Source organism: Myotis yumanensis, unplaced genomic scaffold, assembly GCF_028538775.1.
Source record: "Myotis yumanensis isolate MYYU_CA2020_CCGP unplaced genomic scaffold, mMyoYum1.0.hap1 SCAF_22, whole genome shotgun sequence".
Lineage (NCBI taxonomy): Eukaryota > Metazoa > Chordata > Mammalia > Chiroptera > Vespertilionidae > Myotis > Myotis yumanensis.
In genome coordinates, this window is record NW_027223773.1 from 5,464,514 (window position 1) to 5,482,383 (window position 17,870).

At 51.5% G+C, this 17,870-nt stretch overlaps 1 protein-coding gene across 1 annotated transcript; it reads right to left on the minus strand.

The window, feature by feature from the left end:
* Window positions 1-1,010: 1,010 nt before the first annotated feature.
* Window positions 1,011-8,567, minus strand: SRP9 (signal recognition particle 9). Its single transcript, XM_070401253.1, has 3 exons — window positions 8,368-8,567; window positions 3,822-3,890; window positions 1,011-2,114 (listed from the first exon to the last, which is right to left on the minus strand). The coding sequence occupies exons 1-3, from the start codon at window positions 8,437-8,439 to the stop codon at window positions 1,995-1,997; spliced, it is 261 nt and encodes an 86-aa protein (XP_070257354.1). The 5' UTR covers window positions 8,440-8,567; the 3' UTR covers window positions 1,011-1,994.
* Window positions 8,568-17,870: the final 9,303 nt, after the last annotated feature.

Consider the following 17,870-nt stretch of genomic DNA (forward strand, 5'->3'; position numbering starts at 1 on the left):
TGACCCCGCCCAGGCCCCCCCCCCGTATCCCCCCTAAGGGGCGTTCCGGCTGGGACGTCCGGGTCCGGTCCCGCCCCCCTCGGCGACCTGGGGGACCGCCCAGCTTCGCCGCTCCCTCCCCGCAGTTCGGTGCAGTGACTTCCATTCCGAACTTCAGTGCTGGGCATGGTCGCATCACCACACTCTGAAGGTACGAAAAGCCGACTGAACTGTACACTTTATGGGGGGAATTTATAGCGAGTTATAGCTCCATGAAGCTGCTGTTATGTAAAGTAACTGCGGTGAGACTGCAACCTCACTCCTTAGGATACGGAACCCAAGACACCGAGAGATTTCGAAGCACCATCTACACATCCGCAATCCACAGTCCATAGAATAAGATGCAGAGTCCAACTCAGCAGGGCAAGATGTGGACACAGCTCTCCCGCTTTCGGTCAGAAGCCGTTGGTACGGAGAGGAATGCGTATGATGTGCTCTCTGGGATAAATTATTTTTAAAAATCAGAACAAAGGCTGTTCCTCTGTACAAGCTTCTGGCCAGTTTCCAGGTACATCGGGCGGAACGAAAAATAACCTGCTAGCCCCTCCCTTCCTGGTTGCCTTTGTAGTGCCAACAAGTGGAAGATGTAAATGACAAAGAAAAAGGCCCCAAAAACTCCTGATCCCAATAATTATGGGGGGAAAAACCACCACAAACTCAAAAAAACCCTACTCTTAGATCACTTTCCTTGCTCCAGAAAAGAACCGTGCCATGGAAACAGGACAGCTCAGAGAAATGTAAAGTACCAAGAAACAAAACAAACAACATTTACTCACAGTAACATTATGCTCAATGTAGACTAAATTAATACAGTATATGCCAGTCAAGAAAAGAGTAATTCTTGTGAAGTTAAAAACTTCGAGAGAAACAATATATATTCACATATTTTATTGACTAACCTCTTTGAAACATGTCAAAATTCATATGGCTAATAGAACTTTCCATGTTAAAATGCTGCTCAACACAACAAATTCCTAACAAAAAATATTTTAATGTAGGAATCAACATATGAACATTACATACTTGGTAAAGTTCAGGTTACAGATATAAGATAAATATCAAATAATATTCTTCTGGCCTAATGGAAACCGAACAGTTGTGGTGGCCGTGTTTAACCCCTTGGTTTAGTAATTAGAGGCATGGGCAGGGGTATCGAAGAGGTACGCTAAGATTTAACATGACAACAGTTATGTTAAACAACATAACAGTTCGCATAATCCTTAGCCCTTCTGAGCAAGTCCACAAGGGAAATCTGTGACAAATGCTCTGCAATGTAGTGGCTTCCCTCTATCAGTGACCGTTCTGTTCATGTGTTTTAAGCACTGAAAACTAGGTTCAAAGTTTGCTCAACAAGCTTATTAATACTAATAATCCCTTGTATGAAAAAATAGTTTAAATTTGCAAAGTTCAAGATAAAGCATACTTGTTTTCATAATTACTTTTAGATACAATTGAGACTCACTATACTGTACATAATCAGTATGTGCACAGTTAATTCTAGTTACCATATTTTATATTTGTTGGTCATCAACTGCACAAATGTTATGCCCCAAAAGAAATGATCAACCCAGCAAAATGGTTACATTTAATTTTTTTTAAAGACAAATAAACTAAACTTAAGGAAGAATAGGCTTTTCCTGATATCTCATTTTCAAATTATTGCTACAAACTTACTGAAAGAAATAATTACATATTTTTCCCAGCATCAAATAATCTGCAGAAAGTTTCCAAGATAGACACATTTCTTGTTCCATTTCCAAAAATAAATAAAGGCTTTCTAACTGAAAGCATTTGCATTCCTCGTTCTCTAAAGTAAACATAAGAAGCAAAGTACAAAAAAATGGTCTCTTGGCTTATGAATAGTTACAGTAAGGATTTTCTGTCCCAACACTGCCTCAAATTCAAAAGAGATTGACTTCCTAAGAGCATGGCCAGCAGTCTTCATCTCAAACCAGTCAGTCCGTTTCCATGGCAACACTGCGGGATTCCTTGGCTACCATAAGTCGCATCAGTTGACTGTGGAATTTCTCAATCTTCTTTACATCTTGAGCTTGGTCTGTTCTGTACACCAGACACTGTCAGAAATTTTAAAAGTACACGTTAACTATGCAGAAGCAGATGATAACCACGTACCAGATGTGTGACTGGGTAAAAGTGTGAGTCTTTGCTAACGCTGTGCTGCTCTCTTCTCTCTGGAGGTCATACTAAGAAAATCACATCCACTTTTCCAAGCCTCCAGCAATCGCATTCCTTAAGTTTGTCACTGCTGTGGATAAACACTGCATGAACTCTCTCAGAAGCTTCTCAGAAACGACCAGTTAAGCAACATGTTAAACACTGCTGTGGTCTGATGAGAACTCTTGAGCTTTAAATTAACACAGGAAAGACAAGAGCTTGGGGGGGGTGGGGGGAGAGGGTGGAGTGTACGTTGAGTGATGAGGAGCCACTAACGGTTTTAAGGTGGTTATAACAATCAAATTCGCATTTTTGAAACCACCCCAGCAGCAGTCTAGACAACTGAAGGGGGAACTGGAAGCAGGGAGTCAGGAGACTGTTCTAATAGTCCAGGCAAGTGATGATGACAAGATCCTAACCTTAGAGAGTAACAGTGAAGATGGAGCGTTCACGACAGGAAATAAATGAGGGAGCTCGAATCCCCAACCCCCAAATGCCTAGACAAGTGTACAGAATGTACCAGAGGTTCAAGGTTTTTCAACTGAAGAAACAGTGGACATGAGGATGACGGACAGGAAGGGGCCACATGATCCGCAAGCATGAAGTGGAACTGAAACCAGGACACAGGAGGAGCCGGGGGAGAAGTGGTGAAGTGTCCGTTCTAACAGGCTGGCTGTGGGGAGTGCTGAGGTGAGGATGCTCAGCTTAGAACTAGTCAGGAGTCAGAAAACCATGCGAGTGAAATGTACAAAATTGAAAATAGACAGCTGCAGGCAGTACTGCATTTTATCACTGAACAGATTACTCCACAAGTGGTTTCAAAAGACAACCAAGGACAGAGTCCTGGAGAAATCAGCATTGCTGGGGGCACATCAGCGAAGCAATGAACAAAGAACTAAACAGAAACAGAGAACAAGAAAAAAAAGTTTTTAAAAGAAAAAGAAAACAGGATAAAATGGAGCCACAGACACCAAAATAATGATTTCCACGAGAGTGGCTTTCTGTCTCAGAAGCAGCCAGGAGGTCAAGTAAGGTAGGAAGCGAGGAGACTTCTGGGCTTGAGAATTATGGAGGGAGGTGCTGTGGGCTCCACCAAGAGCAGCTGCAGGGGAGGGAGCAGCTGCAGGGGCGGGAGCAGCTGCAGGGGCAGGAGCAGCTGCAGGGGAGGGAGCACTGCGTGCAGAAAGCATGTGGAGAGGCACGGAGTGAAGGGGACGGAGGAAGTGGCAAGAGTGAGCAGACAGGAAGGAGAAAGGTGTAACTGTAAACCTGTATCTTGTGTTCAAATACCATCACTCACTTCTCACGTGCCCATAAGAGAACCTTTGTCCCCTTATATCCAGCTCTGGCCTCTATATTCCTCTTGATTAAGGTCCAAATAGAGCGATTATTAAACTCCACCCGGCATGCTATCTTAATGAAGTTGAATCAATTCCTCAAGAGCCTAGGAAAGTAGCTTCTAATCTAGAATGTGGTTCTTGACTTCGGAATGAAATGCAAAATAAGAGTCCTAATGGGCAATCTGCATAAATCCCATGTAATTTTAAACAAATGATTAACTCCAACAAATCTGAAAGTGTGCAACAAATAAAAAAATGTATACTTACAACTAAATCATCTGTTACTTTAATACACAAACTCCCATCAGAATGCCTATATTTGAGAACCACACGTGCCTGAAACAAAAAAAATACGTATTTAGAAACAGCGAAATCAGGAGATCTTTCTCATAAATAGTTTAGTCTTCAGGTTGGCTAAAATGATCCTTTAGAACTAATGGTCACCTTTACTGTAAACTTACTGAAATGAGGTAGACACACAGCATTCTAGCTCATTCCTATTGCTACAATTTATTTTGTAAAGAGATTTAAGGTGGTGTGGCATTTCCAGCCAATAAAAACATTTACTGAAGGGCATCCAAGCATGCCACCTCCCAACAGCCACTGCGGCATAAGGACTGTATGAGCCGCAGGCAATTGGCTCTGCTTTTTCTCGCTAACAGCAGGACATAAATCAGCCCAGTAAGGGGACATAACTGTCCCCTCTCCTTACACAGGATTCTTATCTGCACAGCAAACTGCACTAATCAATGATTACTTACCATTTTCCCATCACCTTCCCATTAAGTTACACCCCCTCCCAGGAACCCAAAACCCCCTTTCCTTTTTCTAGCCTCCGTTCTGCACTTCATCATCCTTCGTTAGGCTGGTCTATAGGCTCCTATTTCTGCCTCCTCGTATTTCTTCATGAACTCCAGTCCATGGGTAGTATTTCCCCCTTGTTAATCTGTCTTTTGTCAGGTTAGTTTGCAGGGCCCCAACATTAAACCTAAGGGGAACACTAAACCAACCGTCAGCCACAGAGGGATGATGGGAAAAGAAGGGGGCGGGGGCGGGGGTGGGGGGACACACACAGCAGAAATGGCTAGTTCAGTCCAAATCTTCCTCTGGAAGCCAGTTCGCACTCTCCCTTCCCCATGGCTCAGGGGGTGCACGGAGGCTAACGTATTCAGCAAAATCATGTGTTTGTGGTGATGACACATGATGCATTGTTACCAAAAGGCAGAATTCTGCCTTGAAAAGAAACCTCCATCAACCATTTCCCCAAATCTAGAGTAACTCCTATATCAAGTGCCATGCGACACACTTTTTGTTGTTCAGTATTATATAATGAGTAGCCATGAACATGGTTTAGATATTAGCATATTTCCATAAAAGAAGACATTTCCCAGGAGAGTTTACAATTCCCATGAACATTTTTTTAAATGATGGATTCATAATAACGTATTAGTTTTTTGCTGACCAATATAAATAATTCTTGTTCAGTTGTTTCAAAAAGTGCTATCTATAAGCTAAAACAGGAACATCACTTTAAAATGGTTGCAGTGCAGTACCAGAAGCCTCAAGACAATTCTGCCAACTGCATCCTAAGGCTCCTAGCGCCGTAACCTGCAGACCTTCCCATTCTGCTCTCTGCTCTCCTGGGACTGGGAAAAAGTCACCCCATCCCAGGAGGTCTGTCTTGGGGAGGGAGGAAAGGGAATCAGCAAGCACTTAGGTAGATACAAATAATAATTAGGTTAATTGTCTTTAGATTACCTGACTCTATCGAATTGTTAGATTCAGTCTTACATATTTAACAAATGTCAATTCTCCAGAAACAAAATGAAACTTTAAAATGCTAAGTATGACAACTATGTGAAGTTTCAAGTCTCAGTTAAAAGAACGCTCGCTGCCTTCATTAGGAGGAATGAGAGTTAAAGGGCCAGAGGATTCCTGTAAGCGGGCTCATGTGTAACGTGGGGGCATGTTACGTTACCAACTCAGATACCACGAGGAGAGAAAGAGAAATCAGATGCTTCCTCTCCCAGCAACTTTGATTCCACCAACCAAACCAACAAAGCACAAAAGAGCATGAGTAAGTCCGAGAGAAAGGCCTGCAGGTGAAATGCTGAGAAAGGAAGTGACCAGACCGGGGGAGGGGACACGGAAGGTGCCATGGAGGCGCATTGGGAAGAGAGGTTTTCCTCTTAGGGAAGAAGGTGGCTAAAGGCTAAGGACACAGGCTGAGTGAGCCAGTGAGTGCTGAGCTCCTGAGGCCAGAGCTGAGGGCCATGGAAAGGGGGGCGACAAAGCCAGGGAGACTGCAGAGGGGTCAGGCCGCAGCTGGAAGGCTGGCCCTGATCCAGCCATCAGCGAAGAGCTGGTGTTTAAGCAGAAAACGGGAGGACTGGATTTCTGTGTTTTGTAGACAGTTGTGGGGTAAGAGTGAAGGAGGCTCACAGGCAGACCGACCACATGGTCCACCGCCAATTAGAGCGACGTCAGAGGGGACGGGGAAGGGACGTGCACCAGCTACAGGTTCACTGTGCTGGGGGAGAGAGAACATACTCAGAGTTCAGACAAAACTTTTTTTTTAAAATATATTTTTATTGATTTCAGAGAGGAGGGGAGAGGGAGAGAGATAGAAACATCAATGAGAGAGAACCATGGATCGGCTGCCTCCTGCTCGCCCCACGGGGAATCGAGCCCACAAGGTGGGCATGTGCCCTTGACCGGAATCGAACCCGGGGCCCTTCAATCTGCAGGCCAACGCTCTATCCACTGAGCAACACCAGTGGGGGCCTGACAGAACTTATTTACGTCTTTAGTCCTGGCAGGTAGAGATACGGAGTTGGGGTTTAGAGTTCTGGGTTCAAACTGTAGCGTCCTTTTGGACTACGAATGCCATTTAATTGATCTAAGGTGGTTTCTTCATCTTCCTAAAGGGGTGACCTGCTCACATAAATTATACATGTAAACATATGCAAAAAGCCTATCACATAAAAGGCACTCAAAACTGAAACTCACCCCCATCCCCTCACCTCCCTGTAAAAAAAAAAAAAAATTAATAAAAAACCAGTCGAAGGCTATCATGAAAATGCAGACTTTTTCAGGCCACTGGCATTTTCTGAGCTGCCATGTCCTCTCCCCTGCTTATTCTAGACATGCTTCCATCACAGCAGGGCTCCGTCACATTTAGATAGGATGGCATCACATTTAGATAGGATGACATCACATTTAGATAGGATGACATCACATGTAAATAGGATGACATCACATTTAGATGGGATGACATCACATTTAAATAGGATGGAAGCTTGTCTGCTCTTCACTCTGTTAAAATATTCTTAGTTTAGACAGTAGCCCGGGACCCCTGGACAAACGTCCCATCTCGTTTTTGCAGTACAGGGCTTGAAGGAAGGAACAGACTAGAGAAGTCATCCAAACAGAGAAGCCAGGAACCGTGTCATCCACAAAGTACTCATTTAAATGAGCAAATGAATTGGAAAAAACGTCTAATTCATCCAATCATTCATTATCATCTTTTTTTTTTAAAAAAAGAATCGTTTTATTACTATTATCATCATTATTATTAATTATTGATTTCATTTTTTAAAATATATTTTATTGATTTCTTACAGAGAGGAAGGGAGAGGGATAGAGAGCTAGAAACATCGATAAGAGAGAAACATCGATCAGCTGCCTCCTGCACACCCCCTACTGGGGATGTGCCCGCAACCAAGGTACATGCCCTTGGCCGGAATCGAACCTGGGACCCTTGAGTCCGCAGGCTGACGCTCTATCCACTGAACCAAGCCGGTCAGGGCTTCATTATCACCTTATGGTAAAGGATGGAACAAAACATTCTACAGCTTCTGGTTCCCTCCCAAGGTCTGGAGAGCTGGCAGGACTTTTCGTTAACAAGCGGGGGTTCCAAGTGAGTTTTAGACATGACCGCAAGACAAACCTTAGCTTTGTATTTACTTATTAAAAAGTATTTTATTGATTTCAGACAGGAAGGGAGAAATAGAAACATCAATGATGAGAATCATGGATTGTCTGCCTCCTGCTCGCCCCCTACTGGGGATCGAGCCCTTAACCCGGGCAGGTGCCCTGACCACGAATGGAACCCGGGACCCTTCAGTCCGCAGGCCGACGCTCTACCCACTAAGCCAAACCGGCCGGGGCAAACCTTAGCTTTTAAAATGACCTAACTTCTGTAAGGGGGGGGGGGGGGGCGGAGCTGAATGAAGCCACAGGCCTCCCTAAAACTGTGTGCAAACCTTGCCGTTCAAGTGCATCGTGCGAGGAAAGGGTGCCAGCACCCCCACACCCTCCATCTGATGAAGCAGCACTAGTCTCAGGGGTGTCGACGCCTCCAAACTGGGGGTTTGCCAGCATGTTTCGGCGGTGTCAGAGAAAAATAAAATAAAATAACCGTTTTAATGGACCCGAGGCACCCCAACGCCCTGGCGCAGGGGGAAATGGGCAGCAGATCCAGGGACAGGAAGTGAAGCTGCGGGGGAGGAGCCCGGCCCTTAGAGACACGTAAACCCACGAAGGTCCTCGGGGGTTCGGGGCGGAGAAAGGCCGGCGGCGGAGCGGCTTAGGGCCTCGGAAGGACCCCGATTCTTGCCCATTTCGAGGCCTGACCGGGCCATTCACCGGAGAGGAGGCAGGAGGAGCGGTGGGACGTGGAGGGGTCCGTCTCTCTCCACCCCGGCCCCCCTCCCCGGTGCGGAGCAGCCTCCGGGGCCGGGCGGGCGGCCGGGGAGACCCCCGACCTGGGGCTGGGGCTGCGGCCAGAGGCACCGGCCCGCCCGCCGCTTACCTTCATGGGGTCGGCGAGGTAGAGCTTCTCGGCCGCGCGACTGAACTCCTCCCAGGTCTGGAACTGCGGCATCGTGGGCCCGCGGCAGAACCGGACGGGGAGGCAAGGCCGGGACCGGAGCGGCGCGACCCGGCCCACCTACCTTCCTACCTCCCGCCGCCGCCACCACCCGACACCCGGGCCCAGCCGACTAAGGTGGTTGCGACCTCGCACCAACGCCTCGATTCATTGGACGGGCTCTGACCAATGAGAAGTAGGGTTGTTGCAAAGGGGCGGGGCCCCGAGCGTGTGTTTTTTGTGGGGGGGGGAGCGGCCCAGAGCAGTCGAGAGCAGGGAGGCAGCTGGCCGCTCCCACAGCGCCCCCTGCAGGACTGGAGGAGCATCTGTCCCGCCGTCCTGTGCGCAATGGTAAAAGGCCCAGGTTCCATGAACAACACCACAATCCAGTAAGGAGAGGGGAGACATAAACACAAGAGTGCAGCCGGAAGCTCTTTATTTTTATTATTGTTATTTTTTAAAATATTTTTATTGATCTCAGAGAGGAAAGGAGAGGGAGAGAGAGATAGAAACATCAATGATGAGAGAGAATCACTGATCGTCTGCCTCCTGCATGCCCCCCACTGGGGATCGAGCCTGCAACCCAGGCATGTGCCCTTGACTGGAATGGAACCTGGGACCCTTCAGTCCGCAGGTGGACGCTCTATCCACTGAGCCAAACCGGCTAGGGCAAGCTCTTTATTTTTTAATTGGATTTATTGGGGCGACGTTGGTTAATAATACAAGTATACAGGTTTCAAGTCTACCACTCCATCATCCATCATCTGTGCACTGCATCGTGTGTTCATCTCACGCCACCGAAAACTTGATATCCCTTATGTCAGGGTCAGTGGGACCACGAGAGAAGAATGGTCAGCTGTGGGTCAGGGAGCTCTAGGCCCATGTTAGAGCTGCTGTGCATTTCATGTGACAGGTGTTTAGGGAATCGGGATGAGGTGGGGGGGTGAGGTGGGGAGGGGGACAAAAGGGGGAAGAAGAGCCAGGAAAGAAGCCAGATCAATACTTAGGTCAGGATAAGAAATTAGAGCTTTGTCCTCCAGGCAATGGGGTAGCCTAGAAGGGTGTCATTCTTTAATGACGTTTTTTGAGGCATAGTTAACATGCAATAGGACGTTTTGGTTTTAAATGCCCAGTTTGATGCGTTTTTGACAAATGTACCCACTGAGTATATATACCCCGTATGCCCACTACCGAAATCCAAACACAGACTATTTCTTCACCTCCCAGATGTTCCCTAATGTCAAACTCAAAGGCTAACGCGGGCCAAATAAACGCGGCATGAGGCCCGCGGGCCGCGAGTTTGACATGCTTGCTCTACAGTCCTTGCTGGGTTCCCACATCCACCTCCAGGCCGTGTGACTCCTGGGTTTCTGCCTAGTGCAGAATTCCTCCCAGAGCTTCAGCTTCGTGTATCCACATGCCTGCCTGGCCCCAGGCTCACCCCGGGGTTCAGTTTTGGGGAGCTGAAACAATTCCTCAGCAAACTGAAGCAACATATACACAATCCGCGTGCGGCCTCCACTTTGACTTCTTTCACTATTGCCATTGGCAACGTCTTAGCCACTTATCAACCAGACCCGCCTGCCAGGAGTTCAGGAACTCCGAGTTGCAGGCCTTTCGCGGCCAGTCATTGTGCGGGGCAAAGTGCTTACAAGCTAACGAGGTCGGGGCAGAGGAAATAAGGCCGATTCTCCAGTCCCTGTCATTGAAGACAGAGGAGGGAGGGAGGGCAGGTCTCAGCCACAGGGACCTTTTTCCCAGAGGAGGAAGGTTTTGTTGTTGAAACACAGAGAAATGACAGGTTGTTTTTGAATTCTTCTTCCTGGAGCTCTTTGCCCCTTTGTGCGGTTCTCGGCTGTCTTCCCCAAACTGTCAGAGCCAGAGCTGTTCTAGACTCGGAACAAGGGTGGGCTGTTATGTGGATTCTGATATTCATCATCACCATCGTGCCAGGAGCGCCTGCCTGCACCCACGATGCTAGGAGTCCGAGAAGCCCTGTGCCCCGTCCCTTCCCAGGTTTCATGGACTCAATGCTGGCAGCCAGAGGGGGAAGGGGGGGGGGGGCAGACCTGGTAAGGGGAGCCAGCCCAGAAACCGGTTTGCCCAGTAGTCGTGTCCAGATGGGGAGGGAAGCGTTCCGACAGGGAGCGGGTCTGGGGCCGCTTTGGCCCAGCGTCCAGCGGAGGGCAGTGGTGCGCAGACAGTCGCATGGAGACACCTGGTCTCCCCGAAGGAAATCGTCCCCGGGGGGGCCCCCCCCCCCCCCGCACCCCTCGCTTAGCTGGTGGGTGGTGGTGGGTTTGGTTGCCTTTTGCTCAATCCCTTCCTTGTGGGACAGAGCCTGGGCTCTTGTTTGATCGGCGGGAACTTCCCAGCCAGTTGAATTCATGGCGTACTTATTTTTAAAAAAATATATTTTATTAATTTTTTACAGACAGGAAGGGAGAGTTATAAACATCGATGAGAGAGAAACATCGACCAGCTGCCTCCTGCACACCCCCTACTGGGGACGTGCCCACAACCAAGGTACATGCCCTTGACCGGAATCGAACCTGGGACCCTTCAGTCCGCAGGCCAACGCTCTAACCACTGAGCACACCAGTCAGGACATGGCGTCCTTATTGAGCACCTCCTCCGTGTCAGTCACCTCCCCAGGGGGGCTACCGTGGAAGCAGAGGCGCTCACGTGCTCCTGAGAGCAGAGGGAGGGGTGAGGCCAGTTTGCAAACAAGCCAGAGGCAGAGATGGGCATTGATGGAGCACCCCCACGCGGCTCCCCTAGATCCTGTGACGTGGGCCCTGGAGTTGCCGAGGGGACAGCAAGGACAAGGACGACCTGGAGGCTGGGGGTGGGGCGGGACAGGGAGGGAGGGGCGACAGCGGAGAGAGAAGTCACCCTAAGAAACCAAGCGCCTTCCCAGATCCCCCTGCAGGGGATCGAGATCACAGGCTGCGCTAGCACCCTCATGCCACCCGCCCCCTAGAAGCCATCCCCCCAGGTGCGACTCAGAGGGTCCCTCTCTGCCCCAGGCACACCCCGCTCCAGGAGCGCTGGCATTGCCATGCTCGGGGCAGGTGAGGAGCCCTTCCAGGTGGGACAGATTGAAGCAGAGCGAACACACCTCAAAAAGGAGAATGCCTTGTTTTTTCCAAGGGTGTTTGCAGGAGAGCAGGCTCCCCCTGAGCCTCGGGGATGGGGAAGGCCACCCTCAGTGCTGCCTCCTCCGGGGAGAGCAGGGCCAGGCCAGGTCACGCACCGCCCAACCCCGCGCCTCCTCGGTGCTTGGGCCAAAGGACAAAGGTGAGGGCCCTGAGATTCCAGAGGCTCCTGGCTGGCCCGTTTCATCTGAAACTGATTAAAATGAAATGCAAACCCAAGTCAGCGGGGAAGAAGAGGTCAGGATGCTGCCCCCACCTGCTCCCCTCCCTCCTCCCTCTCAGCACCCTGGGCTTTGGCCAGGTCCCAGGGCATCTCAGATTTCCCACATGCCCATCAAGCCCCGAGAATGGCCCCATTGTCCGCCGGACCAACCAAAATAGCAGCATCTTCTGTTCTCTGCCTGGGGGAGATTCACTTCAAACCCCAAAGTCCCACAGGCGGCCCACAATGGATGTTGTTGTTGCAAATGAGTGATCCTGGGACAGATGCGGGCAGGTAGTCGGAAAGCAGCCAGGGTGCTGGGTTGGGCTACAGAGAGAGAACAATTAGGTAGTCACTCCGTTAACCCAATTAGCCCTCCCTGGCGGGAATTCTGTTACTCACCAAAGACAGTATGTGGGCACGGGGGGGGGGGGGGGGGGCACGGGGGGCACGGTGGGCAAGGTGGGGAAAGGGGGCGACCGATTGGTGGGGGCTGATGCGGGCTGGGAGGCGGGAAGTGGGGATTGATGCTGGGACCAGAGTACTAGGAATAAAGTTCAGCTATTTCTAGACGGTGAAATGCTATTTTTATCGTTTTTGAAGCACTCTGGATTTTTTTTTAAACTATGCCCTGGAGCTTTGGGATGAATGGTGTTCACATTAATTAATAAATCAGGTGACATCTCTACTCGCAGCAGGCTCTGCTCTCCGGGTGGCCTGAGAAATGGTGACTGTGGACTCTTTAAAAATAAGAGTCCACAGTCACCATTTTTTAAAAAATGTCTTTTTATTGATTTCAGAGAGGAAGGGAGACGGAGAGAGAGATAGAAACATCAATGATGAGAGAGAATCATGGATCAGTTGCCTCCTGCACGCCCCCTACTGGGCATTGAGCATGCAATCCGGGCCTGTGCCCTGACCGGGAATGGAACGGAGACCTCCTGGTTCATAGGTCGACCCTCAACCATTGAACCACACCAGCCGGCCGTGGCTGACTGTGGACTCTTGATTTATCACAATTGTCACGTCCCCAGTCATTCAGTCCAACAAGTCAGTCAACACATCCTGAGCATCTGCCTGGGACTCACCTGGGTTTTGCGAAGGGAGGGGAGAGGGCCATGTATGTGCGCACTGCTGGCCACACTGAACCGTCTTCACGATGGAGTCACAAAACTCCGCTGAGCAGGGAAGGTGAAGTGAGGGCAGGCGTCCGGAAAAGCTGCCCGGAGGACCTGGATTTTGGAAACCAAGGTCAGATTACGACCTTTGGGCGGAATGGCTTGGCTTTCTGGGTAGAGAGAGCGCGTGTGAGCAAAGGCACAGAGACTCGCTCTGAGGGAGCAGGCTCAGCCCTTCCCTCCTGGGAGGCCGGGGTCCCCAGAACATGGTGGGCTTCACAGCGAGATGCCCGGAGTGACCAGTTGGGAAAGAGGACATTGGAGTGAGCCATGGAGCAAGGTCTTCTCACCCTCCTTCTTTTTAGAGGCCACGAGGGAAGGACTGGCCACCTGGGGTTGCGGGAACCAGGCCACCCATCGCATCAGGAAGGGAGACAGGGAAAGCGACCAAGCTCCCAGCGCTGGGTGACTGTGGGAGGGCAGATGGAGAGATAAGCCAGCCCCCAGGAGAATCAGGGTTGATTGGGTGCCTGTCCGGCCTCCTTCCCCATCAGGCCCAGCCAGGAGCCATTGTCCCCCGTCCTTCTCCCCCCAGCCTCTCGCTCCATTATCATTCTCCCCACACGTCATCAGCTCACCCAGTTTCTCTCCTTTGCTCTGTTCCCTTCTCACCGTAGCCAGCCTTCCAGCCACAGCGAAAGGGAACCAGCGTGCAACATGCAAAGCTTTTGTCTTCGGGACAAAGACGCGGTGTCCTGTGTCTCTTGTGTTTGACCAGTTGCAAGCCGGGGTGTCTGGTCGCTAGAGCTCCGGCCTGCTTCCCTGGGCTCCTCTTTATGGTCTGTCTGTGGGGATGCAGGGCCGGGAGGGGATGCAGGGCCGGGAGGGCAGCCGCTGACCTGTCACCGACCGGCCCGGGCAGGCAGGCCCGCTCTGTCCCTATTTGCTGACGGCCGGCGTGAGACATTCGGGGACACTGCCTCCCACCCGTCTGTAGGAAAACGTTCCTCTTTAGCCTCGGCCCAGGCGGGTGTCCGATCTCCAAGTAGTCTAAGGTGTATGGGCTGAGGCCTATGGAACTGTCGTGGGCGTGGGGGTTGGGAAACGTGTCCATCTTGGCTTCGGACCTCCTTTCTTCTAGGTGTGGGTCCCCAACCCAGCCTGATGGGCTCAGCCCTCTCTCTCCATCTCCCATCAGAAGCCACCCAGGCTGGCCCTCCCTCTCTTCCTCCCTCTGCGAAGGGCAGGGATGGGGTCTGCGTGTGAATGGGAGGGGGATCTCTGCTCTCCCTGCGCCCACCCACACCGTACCGCCTGTTCTCAAAGCCCCGGCCCGAAGGCCCCCATAACTGCCCGGGAACTGCAGCTGGTCCCTCTGGCCCTAGGGCTGCAAGGATGGAGGCCACAGAAGTGCCCTCCCGGCTGGCTCCCCGACTCCCTGCTCAGGCAAGTCCAGACCGCTGGGGCGACTGGGGTTGGGGGCGCTGGGGGCATCCTTCAGGCCCAGCTGCCTCCTTTCCAGCCGGGGAGAGACCACAGGTCTCAGGCTCACCCACGGGCGAGGTAGGGACAGGACGTAGGGGGCCAAGGAAGTGCCCATCAGTGGGGTGTAGGGCCCAGACAGCTTCCCGGGGTCCATCTCCCGGCTCTGCTCACCTGGGAGGCCCGGGCTCGGCTCTGAGCGAGCCCAGACAGAAATGGCCGTGGAGAGCACCCTGACCTTGGAGCCCCCCAACTCCCCGGGCAGGAGGGCAGTCAGGGCAAGTGCCTGGCGATTGCTGTGTCATTTCCTGGTGCAGCTCCAGGTGGCTGATGGCGGCCCCTCGGCTCCAGCCAGACGCAGAGGCCGAGGGGGCCCTGGGCCACGGCTGCTTTGTAGCTATGGGCGGGCGTTGAACTCTGCGCCCCGTCTCCGTGTCAGGACGCCTTCCAGCTGCTGGGGACCGGCGCAGCCTTCTCCCGCCGGACGGACGGACGTGGGCTTTTTGGACCAGGGTGTCGGGGAAACAGAGTTTTTTTGGCAGGAGCCTGGGCAGCTGCGGCCAGGATGAGGCTGCGGGAGATCAGGAGACCTGGTCATCGGTTTGCTGTTTGCTTTTTTTTGGGCAACGGGGATTCACGCAGGGAGAGAAGACACAGAAAGAGGTTGGTCTCCAGAACCGAGGCTACGCTGTCCCCAGCGAGCCCAGCACTTCCGGTCACATCTGGCCTTGCACATCTGGACTGGCTGAAAAATGATGGTCTCCCTCCCGTGTTGCCCCCGACACAGCCGTGAAGGTTTAACGCACTCAGGCCCCTGCTCAGCCAGGCGCACGCTAACAAGGCCTGGTCCACGCTTCGCCTGGTCGGCGCCGAGGCCAGGCGTCTTGGAACTGGGAGGCCTGTGTGATGGAGTTACCCAACTCCGGCTCCTCCAAGAATAGATTGTGCGGGGCCTGTGGCGAAGGCCTTCATGAACCGTTTTGTCATTTTCGGGCTGACTCATCGTTTCCCCCAGATAAGCGTGCGCTCTGGGCCTTTTCCAGGGCCCCCAGGCCTCCAGTTGGCCGTTTCTCCCAACCAGATGGCTCACATTACATCGCAATTTGCCATGTGCCACCCTTTGTTGTCGCATGTGCTGGACGGGTCCCAGCCTGAGCAGCTGATTCACTCGGACGGACGTTCTGGAAGCCCTCCCACCCCCCACCCCGCCACATCTGCCTGGAAGCTTGGGAGCCGCTTCCCCATTTTTTTTTGCGGGTTTCTTTGTGGGGGTCCTGGTGAGTCTAGGCACAGACACAGAAGTGTGGTCCCGGGAAACTGGTGGGGACCCCAGGGGGAGCCCCCAGGAATTCTGCACCGGGTCCTTTGGGGCCCGTGCTGCCTTGGGAGGGCCGGTTCCTCCCAGCCCATCTAAGGATGGACTAGCTTGCAATCAGGGACCTCTTTTTATGGCCGTGTAAATATCTTGGGTCACAGCAGAGGGAAGAATTCCTGACCAGTTTGAGCTCTGAGAGTTTAGAATGAAACAGTATGACTTCCCTCTGGCTTCCTTAGTTACTGGAACGTCACTTCCCCGGCTGGTTACTGGGCATAGACTGTGTGCCAGATACTGTGCTCAGGGCTTGGGAATAAGGATGAAAAAGGCAGTTCTTGGCCCAGCCTGTGTTGCTCAGTGGTTGAGCATCGACCTAGGAACCAGGAGGTCACGGTTCCATTCCCAGTCAAGGCCACATGCCTGGGTTGTGGGCTCGATCCCCAGTGTGGGGTGTGCAGGAGGCAGCCGATCAATGATTCTCTCATCATCATGGATGTTTCTATCTCCCTCTCCCTCTCCCTTCCTCTCTGAAATCAATAAAAGTACTTTTTTTTTTTTTTTTTTTTTAAAAAAGAGGCAGTTCTTGCCTTCAAAGACTTATAAGTCTGAGACAGGCAGGCACCTACAACTAAGGAAGTGAGCGTGGATGTCACACGGCGATCGCGAGCCCAGGCTCAGGGACCGGCCCGCCTGGGCCTGCACGCCCACAAGCAGGGTGGACTCCGGGCAGATGACTCACTGCTACATGCACCCGTTTCCCCAGCCGTAGAATGAGAATAACGATGATGCCCACCTGCGTGTTCTATGAGGCTTCCATTCGTGAATAGATTTAAAGTGCCTCGAACTGTGCCAGGAATCGTGAGGAGGGTACCCATTTGAGAGATTATAAAAGCTGTCGCATCCACGGGGCTATTTGGATGGGGATTTAAGAGGAAGGAAGGGTCACGGGTCAACCCCAGGATTCTAGGAGCTGGGCGTGTGCAGCCAGGAAAGCTGTGCTTAAGTCTCGGGCCCACGACTATATATAGAGTTCATCTTGAATCTTGAAGGATGGCCTTGGTCTGTTGTTTTTTTGTTTTGTTTTTTTTGTTTTGGGGATAAGAATGTCTTCCCTTCCAACATCATTGGGAGAAAGGAAGAGAACCCACATTTGAATCTACCGTGTACCAGGTGTCCTTTGATTCAGAGGATGGAGAGAAATAACATAAGCCTGTGTTTTTATTTAAAAAAAAAAATCCACTGAGTCTCGCGGTTAGGATTCCTGGTTTTCACTCCGAGCTCTTGATGCATACCTCTCACCGGGACCGTCTGGGTTATCGCGGAGTCACTCCGGGCATGCGTGGAGTTCCCTCTGACCACTTGGATCCTTTCCTGAGCCGCTTCCCACCAGCCCCAGACCGTGAGCGCCAGGGAGGCAGGCAGACCAGACCCTTCCATTGTCCTCTGTCACCTGCTCATACCCCTTCTCCCAACCCTTGGTGAGGCCCTGACGTAAGTCCCTGTCCCTGACTGGTCACCTCCTACCTCCCTTGCCCGTTCTGTTCTAATGCCTTAGGTCAGCCGTGGGCAAACTACGGCCCGCGGGCCGGATCCGACCCGTTTGAAATGAATAAAACTAAAAAAAAAAAAAAAAAAAGACTGTACCCTTTTATGTAATGATGTTTACTTTGAATTTATATTAGTTCACACAAACACTCCATCCATGCTTTTGTTCCGGCCCTCCGGTCCAGTTTAAGAACCCATTGTGGCCCTCGAGTCAAAAAGTTTGCCCACCCCTGGCTTAGGTAGTAAACTCCCCGGGGAATAAACTCTGGGTGATTGAGGGAGCCGCTGGATGCAGTATGGTTCTCCATCAATTATTAACTGTTGTCATTGTCCCTGAGTAACCGGAGAGGGAGGGCAGAGGGGGGTTTGAAACACACACACACACACACACACACACACACACGCATGCATGCACGCACACACACACACAAGCACGCACGCACGATGAATTTTCTCACTGCCTTTGTCGTGTGGTTTTCTGTTCTGCCTTCTCCTGAACTTGACTGCTTTTGCAGACATACGTGAGCTGTTGCCAACTGGGTCCTGGGTGCTTGGGCCGGGGACTGGCCGCAGAGGTCCTTCCCTGGTTATGGAAGCCGCCAGGGGGACGTGCGGGTCCTTCTAAG